This window comes from Schistocerca gregaria, chromosome 5, assembly GCF_023897955.1.
Source record: "Schistocerca gregaria isolate iqSchGreg1 chromosome 5, iqSchGreg1.2, whole genome shotgun sequence".
Taxonomy (NCBI): domain Eukaryota; kingdom Metazoa; phylum Arthropoda; class Insecta; order Orthoptera; family Acrididae; genus Schistocerca; species Schistocerca gregaria.
Genome location: NC_064924.1, coordinates 375,938,552 through 375,953,658, shown reverse-complemented (window position 1 = coordinate 375,953,658; position 15,107 = coordinate 375,938,552). Strand labels below are relative to the sequence as shown.

Sequence of the window (15,107 nt, the reverse complement as noted above, 5' to 3'; positions counted from 1 at the left end):
AGGAGGGTACTATGTACGAATAGGACACAGGCATCGGGGACCTGAAGTGTACATTTGAGTTCATTGGACACTTAGTACGAAAAGTATTCCTGTTTTCATAAGAATCGTACTGCAGTGTGGCCAACACCCCTACCACTCCGCTCCTTGACATCAGCGTAACACGTAAATTTACACAGACTAGACATTACAATGATTTTTTTATCGTACGAACTGCCTGACAAAAACAGTGAATCAATCCAGAAGACACGATCGGATGTCAATATAACTTCGTACCACACACCCACCATCAGTGGATATGGTGGTGATTAGAGTTGCAATTCTCTGAGGCAGATAGAATGGCTAACAGCCTGTTAATTGTTGTCCACGTTTGGTGTTGTTACCAGGCCTGTTAGGTGATATAAAGGGCGTCAGCAGCGTTAGGCACAGAGTGATCACTGTGAAGGACGCGGAGATGCCGCATAATCGTATGAGATAAGGTTATCAGCAGTTGGAGAGGGGCGTCATTATGGGTCTTCATTTTAACGGCTGGTCGAATCGTGCAATACCCAAATCTGCGTGGCATTAGACTGTGACATTGGGCCGATGTTGGACAACAAGGGAACGTGAGAGCAAGGTTCCGGTCGACCACCTTTGACCAACACAGGGGAGGATCGCCATATTGTGTACCGAGCACACAGTAATAACCCCTTTGAATCTGCCCTGCCATCCGAGAACAAGCAATGGAGTCACTGCAACTTCCTGCGTCATTCTGCACCATTGGTTGAAGACTAGCACCACCCACCAACTCCAACCTCAACTCCGTCCCTGTGCCAGTCTCTAGGATGTCAAGGACCAGTACAACAGATTTGGGGCAGCTTGTCTCAGGAGAGGGTAAAAACGAATCAGTGCATTCATCCTGGCCAAAGAAGGTGAAACGTCACACTTTTAAGTACAGCTACCCTGTGACGTTCTTGGTAATTTTACTCGATGTCGTAATCACTGAGACAATATCTTATACCTGTGAAGTTTCATCTCGTTTCGTCCTCCTCTTCTGTGTGCTCCACGATTTTTGACACCCACTGCATTTCAGCTTCAGGTGAAATAAATGGCATCATTATCGACTTGCACTTATTATCAAGTAATCATTAGTTGTACTTTGATGAGTTACTGTGTCTGTCGATGACTCATAAAGTAGTGGAAATCGGTAACAATGCCATTTATGTGATTTGAGGCTGAAATACATGATAAATTCTTAAATGTATAAATCTTCAATGATCTGTCCGACGGATCCTGATGAAAACTGTTTCCCAGTGCCTATCGAAAACAAACTTTTAAAAGTTGTGGAAATTATTATCGAAAATATGAAAGAGTTCCCTGCATATTATTTACATTCAGAGTGCTTCCATTGAATGAAAGCGAGTCTAGTACCGTCACTAATTGAAAGATACGACGCGCTTTCTTTTCTCTAAAGACAACGTGCTGAATACCCACATTTGCACTTAGTCATAACATTAACATTTTTATGTATACTGAGTCCCTCAGAAGAGACGAAACATAGCCATACAGAGAGGGCGTCACGAATATGGTCAGCCTCTTGAGAGACGCAACATAGTTACGGTCAGACGTCACAGAGGGCGCACACAAAACAAATATTTCCCAATTAAACATTCAACCACCCTAAATGGATATAAGCAGAGGCCTGGCTCTACTCAACAGTTATCTGGGTAGTATCAGAACCATCTAGTCGCCGCCAAGAAGAATCCAGCTGGACGCTCTCTTACACATCGTTCACTGGATTCAGGACTAGATCAGTGTTCATAGATACCATTGCAGGTGAACAGTTAACTACATTGTCATACATTTCCTTCATACTTAATGAATAATTTCGTTAAATTATAGTACGCCGTTGATAACCTGTGTTTCCATTATTATTGCTGTAATCTATCTAAACATTTTTAGCCGTGCGATAATGCTGTGTAGTAGTTGCGTACAAGCAAGCCCCCTCATGTCAGTTTCTACTTTCGGTGGTAGGGGGTTCTTCTCCTGCCACAACCGAGCGAGGTGGCTCAGTGGTTAGACACTGAACTCGCATTCGGGAGGACGACGGTTCAATCCCGTGTCCGGCCATCCTGATTTAGGTTTTCCGTGATTTCCCTAAATCGCTCCAGGCAAATGCCGGGATGGTTCCTTCCAAAGGGCACGGCCGACTTCCTTCCCCGTCCTTCCCTAATCCGGTGAGACCGATGACCTCGCTGTCTGGTCTTCTTCCCCAAAACAACTAACCAACCATCTCCTGCCACAATTTTACATTTTACACCAAGTATAATTGGTAAATAAGGCACTGTGTAAGTTAGTAACATACAGTGTGTATCAAAAATAATCATCCGATAGCTGTTGTGTGCGTGAGTAACGTACTGTTAGAAAGAGCAAACTTAGTGTGGACCCTCCTACAGAACAGAGTATCAGACGATGGCATGAACAATTCAGAGAAACAGATTGTTTGTGTAAAGGCAAATCGTCGGACCGTCTTCGTGTGTCTGACACAGACGTCGAACACATTCGCCATAGTTTCACAAGGAGTCCGCAAAAATCCATTCGCAGCTCGAGAGCTCAACTACCCCGATGTACGTCTGCCATGTGATGCGTCGACGTTTACACATGAAACCATACAAAACCAGCTACTGCAAGCTCTTCGTGAAGGTAACAAACAACAACGTGTGGAGTCCTGTAATTTCATTATTGGCAAGATGGAGGATGACAGGTTTCGTCCACGCTTAGTTTTTAGTGGCAAGGCAACATTCAATTTAAATGGAAAGCTGAACCGTCATAACATGAGAATACGGGATATGGAACAACCAGATGAAGTTGTACAACATGAGAGGGACGCTCCAAAATATAATGTGATTTGTGCAGTTTCACAGGAATAGGTGTATGATCCATTTATCTTTGCCGAGAACAATGTTCCAGGAAGACATATCTCTATATGCTTCAGAACTTTCTTTTCCCACAGTTGTAGATTGATTTGTACGACTTATTTTATCAACAGGATGGGGCACCGCCTCAGTGACGTATGGAAGTGCGAGAATTTTTAAATGAAAGGATTACTGAACGATGGATCGGTCGCACCGGACCAAATGATTCAGCCTTACTTTTCCAAGGACACTGGACCAGATTGTATGTGATTATTTCTTGTGGAAGTTTATAAAAGACTGTGTTTATGTGCGTCCGTTACCAACAACAATGAATAAACTGAAACGTCGCATAACTACAGCTGTGGAAGCTGTAACTCAAGACATACCCTCTGTAATGTGCGAACAACTTGAATACCGCACTGACATATGCCGTGCACCTCAAGGTGAACATCTATGAAAAGGTATTTTGAGTTTCCCATTCAATAAAAAACAAAATTCATTGTATATGTTTATTAGTTTCAGAAATACAGACGTCGCAAATCGTATGATTCTTTTTCAGACACCCTGTGTTTTGTCAAGGTGGTAAATATTTGAAGAAAATAATATTTAAGAACTTCCAACAACTTCTGATGAAATAAATCTGTATTGATTACCAGTATCGATCAGCAATCATCGGTTATCATACAACTGGTTAACATTCTTAGTGCAGAGTCAAACATAAAATAAAAAAATTCCAAAGTGACTGAAGCTACTGTAAATGGTGAAAAGCATGAACATAGTCCAACACCAAAATGCTTTAATATAATTAAATAATGTTTGAAGGTTTCTCGAGTGTCCAGCCGGATACGATCGGCAAATGCTTACGATATTTCGGCGAATAGCCGTTCGGCCATCGTCAGGTGGTGCTGATGCAATGGCCGTCCACTCTCTGCCGTTAGTATTTATCCCTCGAGGGTTCTGGTGTGATTCTGTGCACTGACGGCGCGCGGCGTGTCCGTTGCTGGGGGAAGCGGTGTTGAGGTAGGTGGCGATGAGGAGCGCAGTATCTGTTCGGTGGCCGTGGCAAAATGATTTCGCGTTCGCTTGCACCATTGCTCCTTGATAGAGCTTAGTATTGATACCCAGGCCTTACTGAGTTTTAACCAGTGTCCCTGCTTGACGAGGTTGTCTGTGACGCGAATTTATGAAGCATATACGCCGAAAAGCCTCAGACCACATATTATTAGATAATCTTACGTAATCTCTTTCCTTCTAAGGGTTGTCATAGTGGTTTTAGAGATGTCTTACTGAAAGCGACGCTGATTGTGCATTAACTAAGAATTAGTAGCGTGATGTTACTCACCTGTTCCTCAAACGTCTTGCCCTGCGACAGCTCACGGGGGTAGCCGTCGATCAGGAATCCCTTTGAGGTGCCCACCTTCTGAAGCATCGCTTCTTTCAGAAGGTCTAGCACCACTTCCTGTAAAAAGATTACCGTCACGTAACGTAGCGCCATGGCATCCTTGTTATGATATAACAAGGGGAGAGAGAATCAGCAATACGTATGGAGCAGCAGGTCTGCTTGACGGACAGTATACATTATCGCCCTGAAGAGTACTACCTTCAACGGTGATCGAAGCTTTGGAACCATTAACAACATGGCGCTTTCACGCGTCCAGAAGATATATATGTAAATAAGAAAAAGAATAGTAAAAACTAGAATGAGATTTTCACTTTGTAGCGGAGTGTGCGCTGATATGAAACTTCCTGGAAGATTAAAACTGTGTGCCAGACCGAGACTCGAACTCGGGACCTTTGCCTTTCGCGGGCAAGTGCTTTACCAGTCGCTGCGCATCTGTCTGTTATTTGTGTAAACCTCGTTCTCTATCTCATCATATTTTAACTGTAAATGTATCGTATTTACTGAGGCTGTGATTGAGGACCAGTTCAAAATATTCCTAAACGACCGTGAAAACCGTCTCAGGTTGATCAGTGCAAGAGACAAACTGCCGTTCATTTGCTACGTGGATTCCATTCAGGGCAGGTCCACCTGCTTGTCTCCCAATATGGGACGCTTTACGATGAGTTACAAAACAGGACCAGTCAGAAAGAGAGAATGCTGCCACAACCAAAGGCCTGTTTTCAAACCAACGAAATATAAAGGGTAAATGTTTTAACCTGATACGACTAAGTATCCCGAAAACGACGCACCATACGAAAAAAATGTTCTCTTCTTAATTCCGTTTTGTGGTGTTCTCATTAGATGTCTAAAGAATGAGATAGTTGCTTCCTGATCGTACTCATTACTGGTTCTATTTTCTAGTACTGTTTCATTTGAAGCTATTCTCCAGTACCAATTTACTTGATGTTTTATATGCATGTCCTAATCATTCTTCTTTCCATATATAGTATTTTGTCAGTTTCCTCTGTTTCAGTTGTTTTGAAGATGGTTTCGGCTGCTTCTGTCATTTCTGATTGTGTAACTGCTTTACACTGAGGTGCCGAAGATGCGAGTATAGGGATGTGTATTCACATACAGACATGTAAACATGCAGAATACGGCGCTGCGGTGGGCAATGCCTAAATAAGACAACAAGGGTCTGGCCCAGTTTTTAGATCGGTTACTGCTGCTACAATGCCAGGTTATCAAGATTTAAGTGAGTCTGAACGTGGTGTTATAGCCGGCGGACGAGCGATTTGACACAGCATCTCCGATGTAGCGATGAAGTAGAAACCATTTCACGAGTGTACCGTGAATATCAGGAATCCGAAAAAACATCAGATCACCGACATCGCTGCGGTCGGGAAAGGATCCTGCAAAAACGAGACCAATTAGGACTGAAGACAGAAGTGCAACCTTTACGCAAGTTGCCGCAGATTTCAGTGCTGGGCCATCAACAAGTATAAGCGTGCGTACCATTCAACGAAACGTAATCGATATGGGCTTTCAGAGACGAAGGCCCACTCGTTTACCCTTTATGACTGTACGACACAAAGCTTTACGCGGCACCTGGGCCCATCAACACCGACCTTGGACTGTTCATGACTGGAAACATGTCAGCTGGTCGGACGTGTCTCGTTTCACATTGTATAGAGCGGGTGGACGTGTACAGGCATGGAGACATCCTCATGAATCCATGGATCCTGCATGTATACAGGTGACTGTTCAAGCTGGTGGAGGCTCTGCAATGTTGTGGATCGTGTCAGGTGGAGTGATATGGGACCTCTGATATGTTTAGATACGACTTTGACGGTGACAAGTACTTAAGCATCCTGTCTGATCAGCTGCATCCATTCATATGACTGTCTCCATAGACCTTCAATATTAAAAATTTTAAGGAATTCGCGACTTCATTCAAAACCAATTAAAGTAATAAGTCTTACTCCAACTAATACCAAATATAAAGCAAATTTAGAGGAGAACTTTCTGAACCATTACTTTTAAAAACAAGCTTACGGCAAGGTGACAGGCAGTCACCATTTTTGTTCAACTGCGCACTGGAATATATAATGAGAAAATGGTGAAAGGATAACCCACAGGACATAGGAACTGGAAGTGCAAAAAATGATTTGGGATTTGCTGGTACTCTTTCTGTGCTAGCCAACAATATTCAAGAAACCAGACAACAAGTTATATCATTACAAAAAACAGCACAGAAATTAGACTAAGAAAATCATATGAAAAACTGGAGATTATGCTAACCGACCCACCAGTTGCGAACAAAATTACTATAGAAGAACAGGAAATCAGAATTGTTGATGAATTTAAATATTTAGCTGAAATCGTAACATACAATCTAAATGAGAAACCAACATGGCAAATATAGTAAAAAAGTGAACAAAACGAATTACATTACCAAAAACATTTACAACAATAAAGCCTCGCCATAGATGCAAATTAGAAGATTATACACTGAAGTGCCAAAAAACTGGTACACCTGTCTAATATCGTGTAGTGCCCTCTCGAGCACGAAGAAGTGCCGCAACACGCCGTAGCATGGACTCCACTAATGCCTGAAGTAGTGCTGGAGGGAACTGACGCCATGAATCCTGCAGCGCTGTCCATAAATCAATAAGAGCACCAGGGGATGGAGATCTCTTCTGGACAGCACGTTGCAAGGCATCTCAGATATGCTTACTAACGTTCATGTCTGGGGAGTCTGAAAGCCAGAGGATTAGTTTAACTCAGAAGCGAGTTCCTGGAGCAAATCTGTAGCAATTCTGGACTTGTTGGGGTGTCGCGTTGTCCTGCTGTAATTCTCCTAGTCCGTCGGAATGCACAATGGACGTGAATGGATGCAGCTGATCAGAGAGGATGCTTAAGTACTTGTCACCGTCAGAGTCGTATCTAAACATATCAGAGGTCCCATATCACGATCCACAACATTGCAGAGCCTCCACCAGCTTGAACAGTCACCTGTAGACATGCAGGATCCATGGATTCATGAGGATGTCTCCATGCCTGTACACGTCCACCCGCTCTATACAATGTGAAACGAGACACGTCCGACCAGCTGACATGTTTCCAGTCATGAACAGTCCAAGGTCGGTGTTGATGGGCCCAGGTGCCGCGTAAAGCTTTGTGTCGTACAGTCATAAAGGGTAAACGAGTGGGCCTTCGTCTCTGAAAGCCCATATCGATTACGTTTCGTTGAATGGTACGCACGCTTATACTTGTTTATGGCCCATCACTAAAATCTGCGGCAACTTGCGTAAAAGTTGCACTTCTGTCTTCAGTCGTAATTGGTCTCGTTCTTGCAGGATCCTTTCCCGACCGCAGCGATGTCGGTGATCTGATGTTTTTCGGATTCCTGATATTCACGGTACACTCGTGAAACGGTTTCTACTTCATCTCTACCTCGGAGATGCTGTGTCACATCGCTCGTGCGCCGGCTATAACACCACGTTCAGACTCACTTAAATCTTGATAACCTGGCATTGTAGCAGCAGTAACCGATCTAAAAACTGGGCCAGACCCTTGTTGTCTTATTTAGGCATTGCCCACCGCAGCGCCGTATTCTGCATGTTTGCATGTCTCTGTATGTGAATACACATCCCTATACTCGCATCTTCGGCGCCTCAGTGTAAAACAGTTACACAACCAGAAATGACAGAAGCAGCCGAAACCATCTTCAAAACAACTGAAACAGAGGAAACTGACAAAATACTATATATGAAAAGAAGAATGATTAGGACATGCATAAAAAACATCAAGTAAATTGTTACTGGAAAATATCTTCAAATGAAACAGTACTAGAAAATATAACCAGTAATGAGTACGATCAGGAAGCAACGTATCTCATTCTTTAGACATCGAACACCAGAAAACGGAATTAATAAGAGAATAATAGAGAAACTGTGGAACAGTAAGAGCAACATTAAATGGATCTCGGAAATTAAGGAAGATTTAAAAGAACTCCAAATATCGGTAGATGACAAAAAAAAAACAGAAAATCAGAGTAATGCAATACGGACAGACCAGACTTTCAACGAAGATAAACAAAAGGACTATAAGAAGAGTCATCTCAGACGAAAAAAGAAAGAAAATATCTGAAAAATGAAGTATTGGGCAAACAGAAGAGCAAGACATACTTCATATAACAATGAATTATAATAATACTTGTATAAGCACTCTAGTATTTAATGTCTTATTGGATATTGTTGGACTGAATCGCATTAATGAACAACAATGACCTTCTTTGTATAACTGACTAAAGTCGTCCAATGACGGCCATAAAATAAAAAAAATATATATATAAATAAAAAAAGGAACATCTATCTGTGCTACAACTAGCCACCTCCTAACCAACCCTCCTGTAAGGTTGCGGTCGATTTTGTATTTTCAAAGCGGGACGCCCACTTTCAATGCATATTCGGATTCTACGCCAAAAATACATACGATTTACTCAAACCATTGTTTTCCGTTGTGGTAGATGGCATTGCAATCGACAAATATCAAGTGTGCGTGTTTTTGCAATTAGGAAACGACGCATACTATTCTACGTTTCATTTACGATGGACGTGTAAGCATTTGTGTTCTAACGGTTGATACTGATATCCAAGTGTTATTTGAGATTTCAAATGTGACTGTACAGTTCAGATAATATAGTTAGACATTGACATTTCTGGCAAATAAGCTAAGTGTTCGGTAACAGTTTTCTGTTCCCTATTACGTTGATTGTGGTGGACCCCCAAACCATCGGAATGCTTGACTTCGTTGGCCACCCTCGAATCCCGCCATGTGCGTGACTGATTTAGAGGTGTGTTTCCATCCAACCGCCGTTACTCTTACGCTGACCACTAAGTGGCTATAGGCGGAATACAGACCACAACCATTGTAAAAAGGTAAAAATGTCCATGAAATGATAGTAACAGACACACCTGCCATGGATGCTCACCGAAATCAAGCACCACAATTGTGTTAGGCAAGGGGACTCACCTAAGGCAAGCATCGAGATGGGAACAGAAAACTATTACATCCGCGTCGTTGTTCCTGTATCGTGCTAAACGTAGTTTCTAATCAGACATTGAGACAGCTAAGCTTATTGTACAGTACAAATAAGTTTGCAATACTGAAAAATGTTTTGAGCATGAATATCAGTCGTTAGAACACAAAAGTTTACATTTACGTCGTAAACGAAATGCAGGATCAGATGTGTCGGTTCTTAATTGCAAAAACAGGCACTCTTGATATTTGTTGATTACAGCGCCATCTACCGCGAATGGAAAACACTATTTTGCGTGGAATCCGAATATGAAATAAAAATGGGGGGGGGGGGGGGCTGCCCTTCTGAAAATACAAAGTCTGAAAATACAACTTGCCCACGCAGCAGGGATTGTTAGGGAGTGACAAGTTATAAGGCATACAGATGTCTCCTTTACCAGTATTAATTTTTCAAGTCGATCTTTTTTTATCTTGTTTCTATCTGTCATTTTCGAAATATTTAGTTGTCTCAAGTTTAAATGAACTCCTTGTATACTGGCAGAACTGCAATTTTATTGACGGTTTATTAAGTCATGCTAAGGCCCGCCGCAGCTACCTCTCCTGTGCCAACCTCTTCATCTCAAATTAGCTCTTAACCCAATGTCTTCAATTATTTGTTGGGTATATTCCAATCTCTGTCTTTGCCTACACTTTTTACCCTCTACAGCGTCCTCTAGTACTAATAAAGTTATACTCGCACTCTCATGTTCTAACACGTGTTCTGTAAATATGGCCCTTCTTGTAAGTGTTTTCCACATGTTTCTTTTCGTGCCGATTCTGTAGAAAATCTTCACATTTTATACCTTGTCAGTCCTCGCAAAATTCAACATCCTTCTGTAGCACTACATCAAAAATGTTTCGATTCTCTTCTTTCCCGGTTTTCTCACAATTCATGATTCACTTCCATACAATGCTGCGCTCAAGTCGTACGTTGAGGAATTTTCTTCCTCAAATTAAGGTAAAGTTTTAATCTACTCGACTTCTTTTGGCCACGAATGGTTCCTTTTCCTGTGCTAGTCTGCTTTGTAAGTTCTCCTTGCTTTCTCCGTCATGGATTATGTTGCCTCAAAGACGGCAGAATACCTTCACTTCGTGACTTCGTGCTCCCCAATTTTGTTGCTAATTTTACCGTTAAACTCATTTCTCTTACTCGTCATTACTTTCGCATTTCTTCGATTTAGTCTCAATACATATTCTGTACTCATAAGACTATTCACTACTTTCAGTAGGTTCTGTAATTCTTCATTTTCACTGCGTATTGCTGTGTCATCATCGAATCTTATGATTGATATCCTTTGATTCTAAATTCGAATCTCTCTCTTCAAGCTTTTTCAGTTTCCGTTGCTGCTCCTTCGATGTTCATTGAACACTAAGAGAGAAGGATTACATCACAATATTACATCCTTTCTAATCCGGGCACTTCGTTCTTGGTCTTACAACTTAATGATCATATAAAGTTGATCGTCGGTAAAGCAGATGCCGGACTGAGATTCATTGGAAGAATCCTAAGGAAATGCAATCCGACAACAAAGGAAGTAGGTTACAGTACGCTTGTTCGCCCAATGCTTGAATACTGCTCAGCAGTGTGGGATCCGCACCAGGTAGGGTTGATAGAAGAGATAGAGAAGATCCAACGGAGAGCAGCGCGCTTCGTTACAGGATCATTTAGTAATTGCGAAAGCGTTACGGAGATGATAGATAAACTCCAGTGGAAGACTCTGCAGGAGAGACGCTCAGTAGCTCGGTACGGGCTTTTGTTAAAGTTTCGAGAACATACCTTCACCGAAGAGTCAAGCAGTATATTGCTCCCTCCTACGTATATCTCGCGAAGAGACCATGAGGATAAAATCAGAGAGATTAGAGCCCACACAGAAGCATACCGACAATCCTTCTTTCCACGTACAATACGAGACTGGAATAGAAGGGAGAACCGATAGAGGTACTCAGGGTACCCTCCGCCACACACCGTCAGGTGGCTTGCGGAGTACGGATGTAGATGTAGATGTAGATGTAGACCTATATGCCTGTGAATTTCGAACCTCTGAAGCATTTTACATTTTCGAACCCTTTTTCTGGGCCGACAGATCCCATGAACGTGTCTTGATTTTGGTTAAGTTTAATTTTCATTATCAACCACAACCACAACGTCAGAACTGCCTCCCTGGTGCCTTTACCTTTCCTAAACCCAAACTGGGCATCCTCTGCCTCAATTTTGACTACGCCTGTTATTTACCTGAGTCCCTCTTTCCACAAACGATGACGAGAGTTGAGGTCTGGGACTTACCAGGGGCACGAGCTCCCCCCGCTCCATGATGGCGGTCAGCTGTTGTCCGCGCTTGGAGCCGGATTTGACCTCGTCTCGCAGGAGGTCCCCCGTCGAGAGGTGGGTGAAGCCGTACTTCTGCACGATGCGGTCGCACTGCGTGCCCTTGCCAGAGCCGGGGCCCCCTGCAACACAACACGCAGGTCTACATATTGATAAGGCGCCCGCTCATTCCAAGCAGCTCTGTGCGTCCTCGGAAGGAACGAGGGGCAGTCAAAATGTTCCAGTCATCACATCGAAACAAAAAAAGTTACGTAATTAACTTTTTGTTGATTTCAGGCACATACCTGCAATGTTCTTCCATACTTTCGGGACTCGCCTCGACATATGCAGCGTTAAAAGAGGGGTAGCCATACAGCTTTTTATCACGTCGACAATAATTAAATTAGGTAAATAATCTTTGTTTCTTTGCAACTAAAGGTCTACAGTCGTAATACATACTAAAATATCCCATCCAAAGGATCAAGCTAGCCACTAGAGGACCCAAAACAAAATACGTAGTTCACTGGTAACGGAGACGAGTTGGGTCCTCTAGTGGCGTCATATGGTACGTGGTGCTGGAATTTAAATATATATTACGACTACAGATCGTAGGTGCAAACAAGCAAAAAATTATTTGCCTAGCTTAATTATTTTGATATGATTAATAAAACTTCGTGACTACCCCTCGTTTATTACTGCAGACTTCGACGCGAGGCCCGCAAGTATGGAAGGTAACTAAAGAAATGTAGTTCAACTATGAAATACGTAGCTTACAAAATTCTCTACTGATCTACTTCTTACGTATTGCTCCTACGCGACCTCAATGAGGTAGAATTAATGGAGAGACCCAAAGAAAGCGTTGTTTCGTTCCGAGTTCTCTTAGTAGCTGCGAGAGTGACGCAAACATGTTTGCTAACGCTAATTGAAGATGCTATGCGCATCACAAAATGCTTATCCTTGAAATTTCTGGTGCGTACATCATCAGAAGAGAGAGACGGCGTTATAACTTCCTTCCCCATGTTGTTTTTGTTGTCGTTGTCTGATGCAGCTCTACTTGCTAGTCTACGCTGTACAGGTCTCCTCATCAACAACTCAACAACATCCACTCGTATATAGCTTAAAAGGCACACACACACACACACACACACACACACACACACACACACAGATATATTTGTCCCAGAAATAAATTGGAAATTGTACCGATCTCTCTGTTTCCGATCAAGGTTTTCGATACATTTCCCTTGCCTCCAAGACAGACGTCAGAGCTGATAATAATCCCCAATCTATTCCTATTCAGGCAGACATTCTGGCCCGCTTCTATTTCGTTCTGAATTTCGGTAAGAACAATCAAGGAATTATATTAGGGCATATCTCCAACTGCCCCCAGTACCCCTTGGTCTACCTCCACACTTCCCTCCCTAAACAAATCAACTATTTCTTGACGATTCAAGATTGCATCCCTCCTATTCAAGTTCTGCCGAAAATGTCTTTTCTCCTTCACTCAATTAAGTACCTCTTCATTATTGATTTTATATACCCACTTAATCTTCAGTATCCTTCTCCAGCCCCCCATTTCAACAGTTTCTATTCTCTTCTTGTCTTTACTGTTTGCTAGAAATGTTTCGCTTTTGTGTAAGGCTACACTCCAGACAATTACTTTCAGAAAAGACTTTCTGGCATTTAAATATTTCTATTTTTCAAAATATTGCTTGCTATTATCGGACTATATTTTATATCCTCTGTTATCGTCTGTTATACCCCCGTCCAAATAGGATAACTTGTCTACTTCTTGTCCTAATCTAATTCTCTCAGCATCACCTGATTTAATTCCACTACAATCCATTACCCTTGTTTCACTTTTGTTGACGTTTCTCTTCAAACCACTTTCCAAGAGTCAATCCATTCTGGTCAAGTGAGGCTTCCGAGTCCTTTGCTGTTTTTGGTAGAATTACTTAATCATTGGCGAACCTTAAAGTTTTTTATTTCATGCTCCTGAACTTTGATTTGCTTTCCAAATTTTTGCTTGGCTTGCTATTCAGCTTGTTCAAAGTACAAATCGAATAACTTGGGGAACAGGCTACAATCCTGTCTCATTTCCCTCTCAGCTACTACCTAAACAGAATGGGAGCATTGTGAAAGACAATTCACGTATAGCAGCTATTTTTAACAATTGGTTTTTAAAAATAGATGAGGAAATTTGTGTTCATGCTTTAGAAGAGAAATGGAGTCAGTACACTGAAGACTAAATTCAAAGGACGTTTAGTGAAATGAAAAATTAATCCTTACATCCCAGTCTCAATTAACGAAGATCATCATGAATAAAAAATAACTATTAATATGGGGTGGATAATGTCTCCAATAAGACACTAAAAGGTTGTGGTCCTATAATATGTATTGTTCATAGACACTTATGTAATGCTTCTGTCATCCAAGGTATATACTCAGACAGGTTGAAATATGTCATTGTAAGACCTCTCTGAGATGAGTGAGAGAGTACTGCTGCTCAGTGTCATTCTTAGGTCAGTTTCTACAAATTCTGAGAAGGTAATGTTCTCCTATGTATTTATGGAATACTTGGCCAACCACAGTTTGGATTTCAAAAGAGCCGCTCTACGGAGTCAGCGATTTATTCATTTTTTGTGCACGTAATAAACTCTTTAAACGATAAAATTTCTCCAGTGGGAATCTTATGTGACTTACCGAATGCGTTTGACTGCATAAACCAAAATATTCTGTTAGAGAAGTTAAGTTTTTATAGCAAACGTAGTTCGGCACGACTGTTTTTGTTTTCATTTAAGAAACAGAATGAAGAACATTACCCTAAGCTGTTCTTGTAATACAGTGCGTGAGGACACATCTGCATGGGGAGAAATTACATTCTCTGCCACTTTTATTTGATATTAGGAGGCAGAATTAGTCCTGTTTGCTGATGACTGTCATGAAGCTGAGCTGAAAAGTATTAACAGAGGCCTCGTGATGACTGGGTGTTGTGCGATGTCATTAGGTTAGTTAGGTTTAAGTAGTTCTAAGTATTAGGGGACTGATGACCATAGATGTTAAGTCCCATAGTGCTCAGAGCCAATTGAACCATTTATTAACAGAGAAACTAGGAAATGATAAATTTGTGAAAGTCATCGACTCGTTTTGCACAAATGGGCTAGCTCTAAACTTTGCAAAAGCACTGCTCATCTAGTTTTGTAGTATCAGAATTATCCCACCTCCTGTCAACCTAGTACACCAACTAGCAATAAACAGTAGAAAGTTCCAAGTTGTTAGGTGTGCATGTTGATGAAAACGAACTGGAAGAACCATACCTCACACCTGCTAAAACATTTTAGTTGGGGTTACTTTTTTCATAAGAATAATTGCGAAGTTTGCGGATATAGAAGCAGTTAACATATTTTGTATATGTTCATTCTCTGATGTCTTATGCCATGATATTGTA

General features: G+C 41.7%; 1 protein-coding gene across 3 annotated transcripts in view; it reads right to left on the bottom strand.

Annotated features, from left to right (window-relative positions):
• The window catches only part of LOC126272537 (adenylate kinase isoenzyme 1), a 99,120-nt gene that overhangs the window by 19,683 nt on the left and 64,330 nt on the right, over positions 1–15,107 (bottom strand). For all 3 annotated transcript variants that reach the window (XM_049975456.1, XM_049975454.1, XM_049975455.1), the window contains 2 exons: positions 11,639–11,802; positions 4,234–4,350 (listed from right to left, as the gene is read on the bottom strand). In XM_049975456.1, the coding sequence (XP_049831413.1) occupies positions 4,234–4,350; positions 11,639–11,802 (281 nt within the window). The remainder of the gene's footprint in view (positions 1–4,233; positions 4,351–11,638; positions 11,803–15,107) is intronic.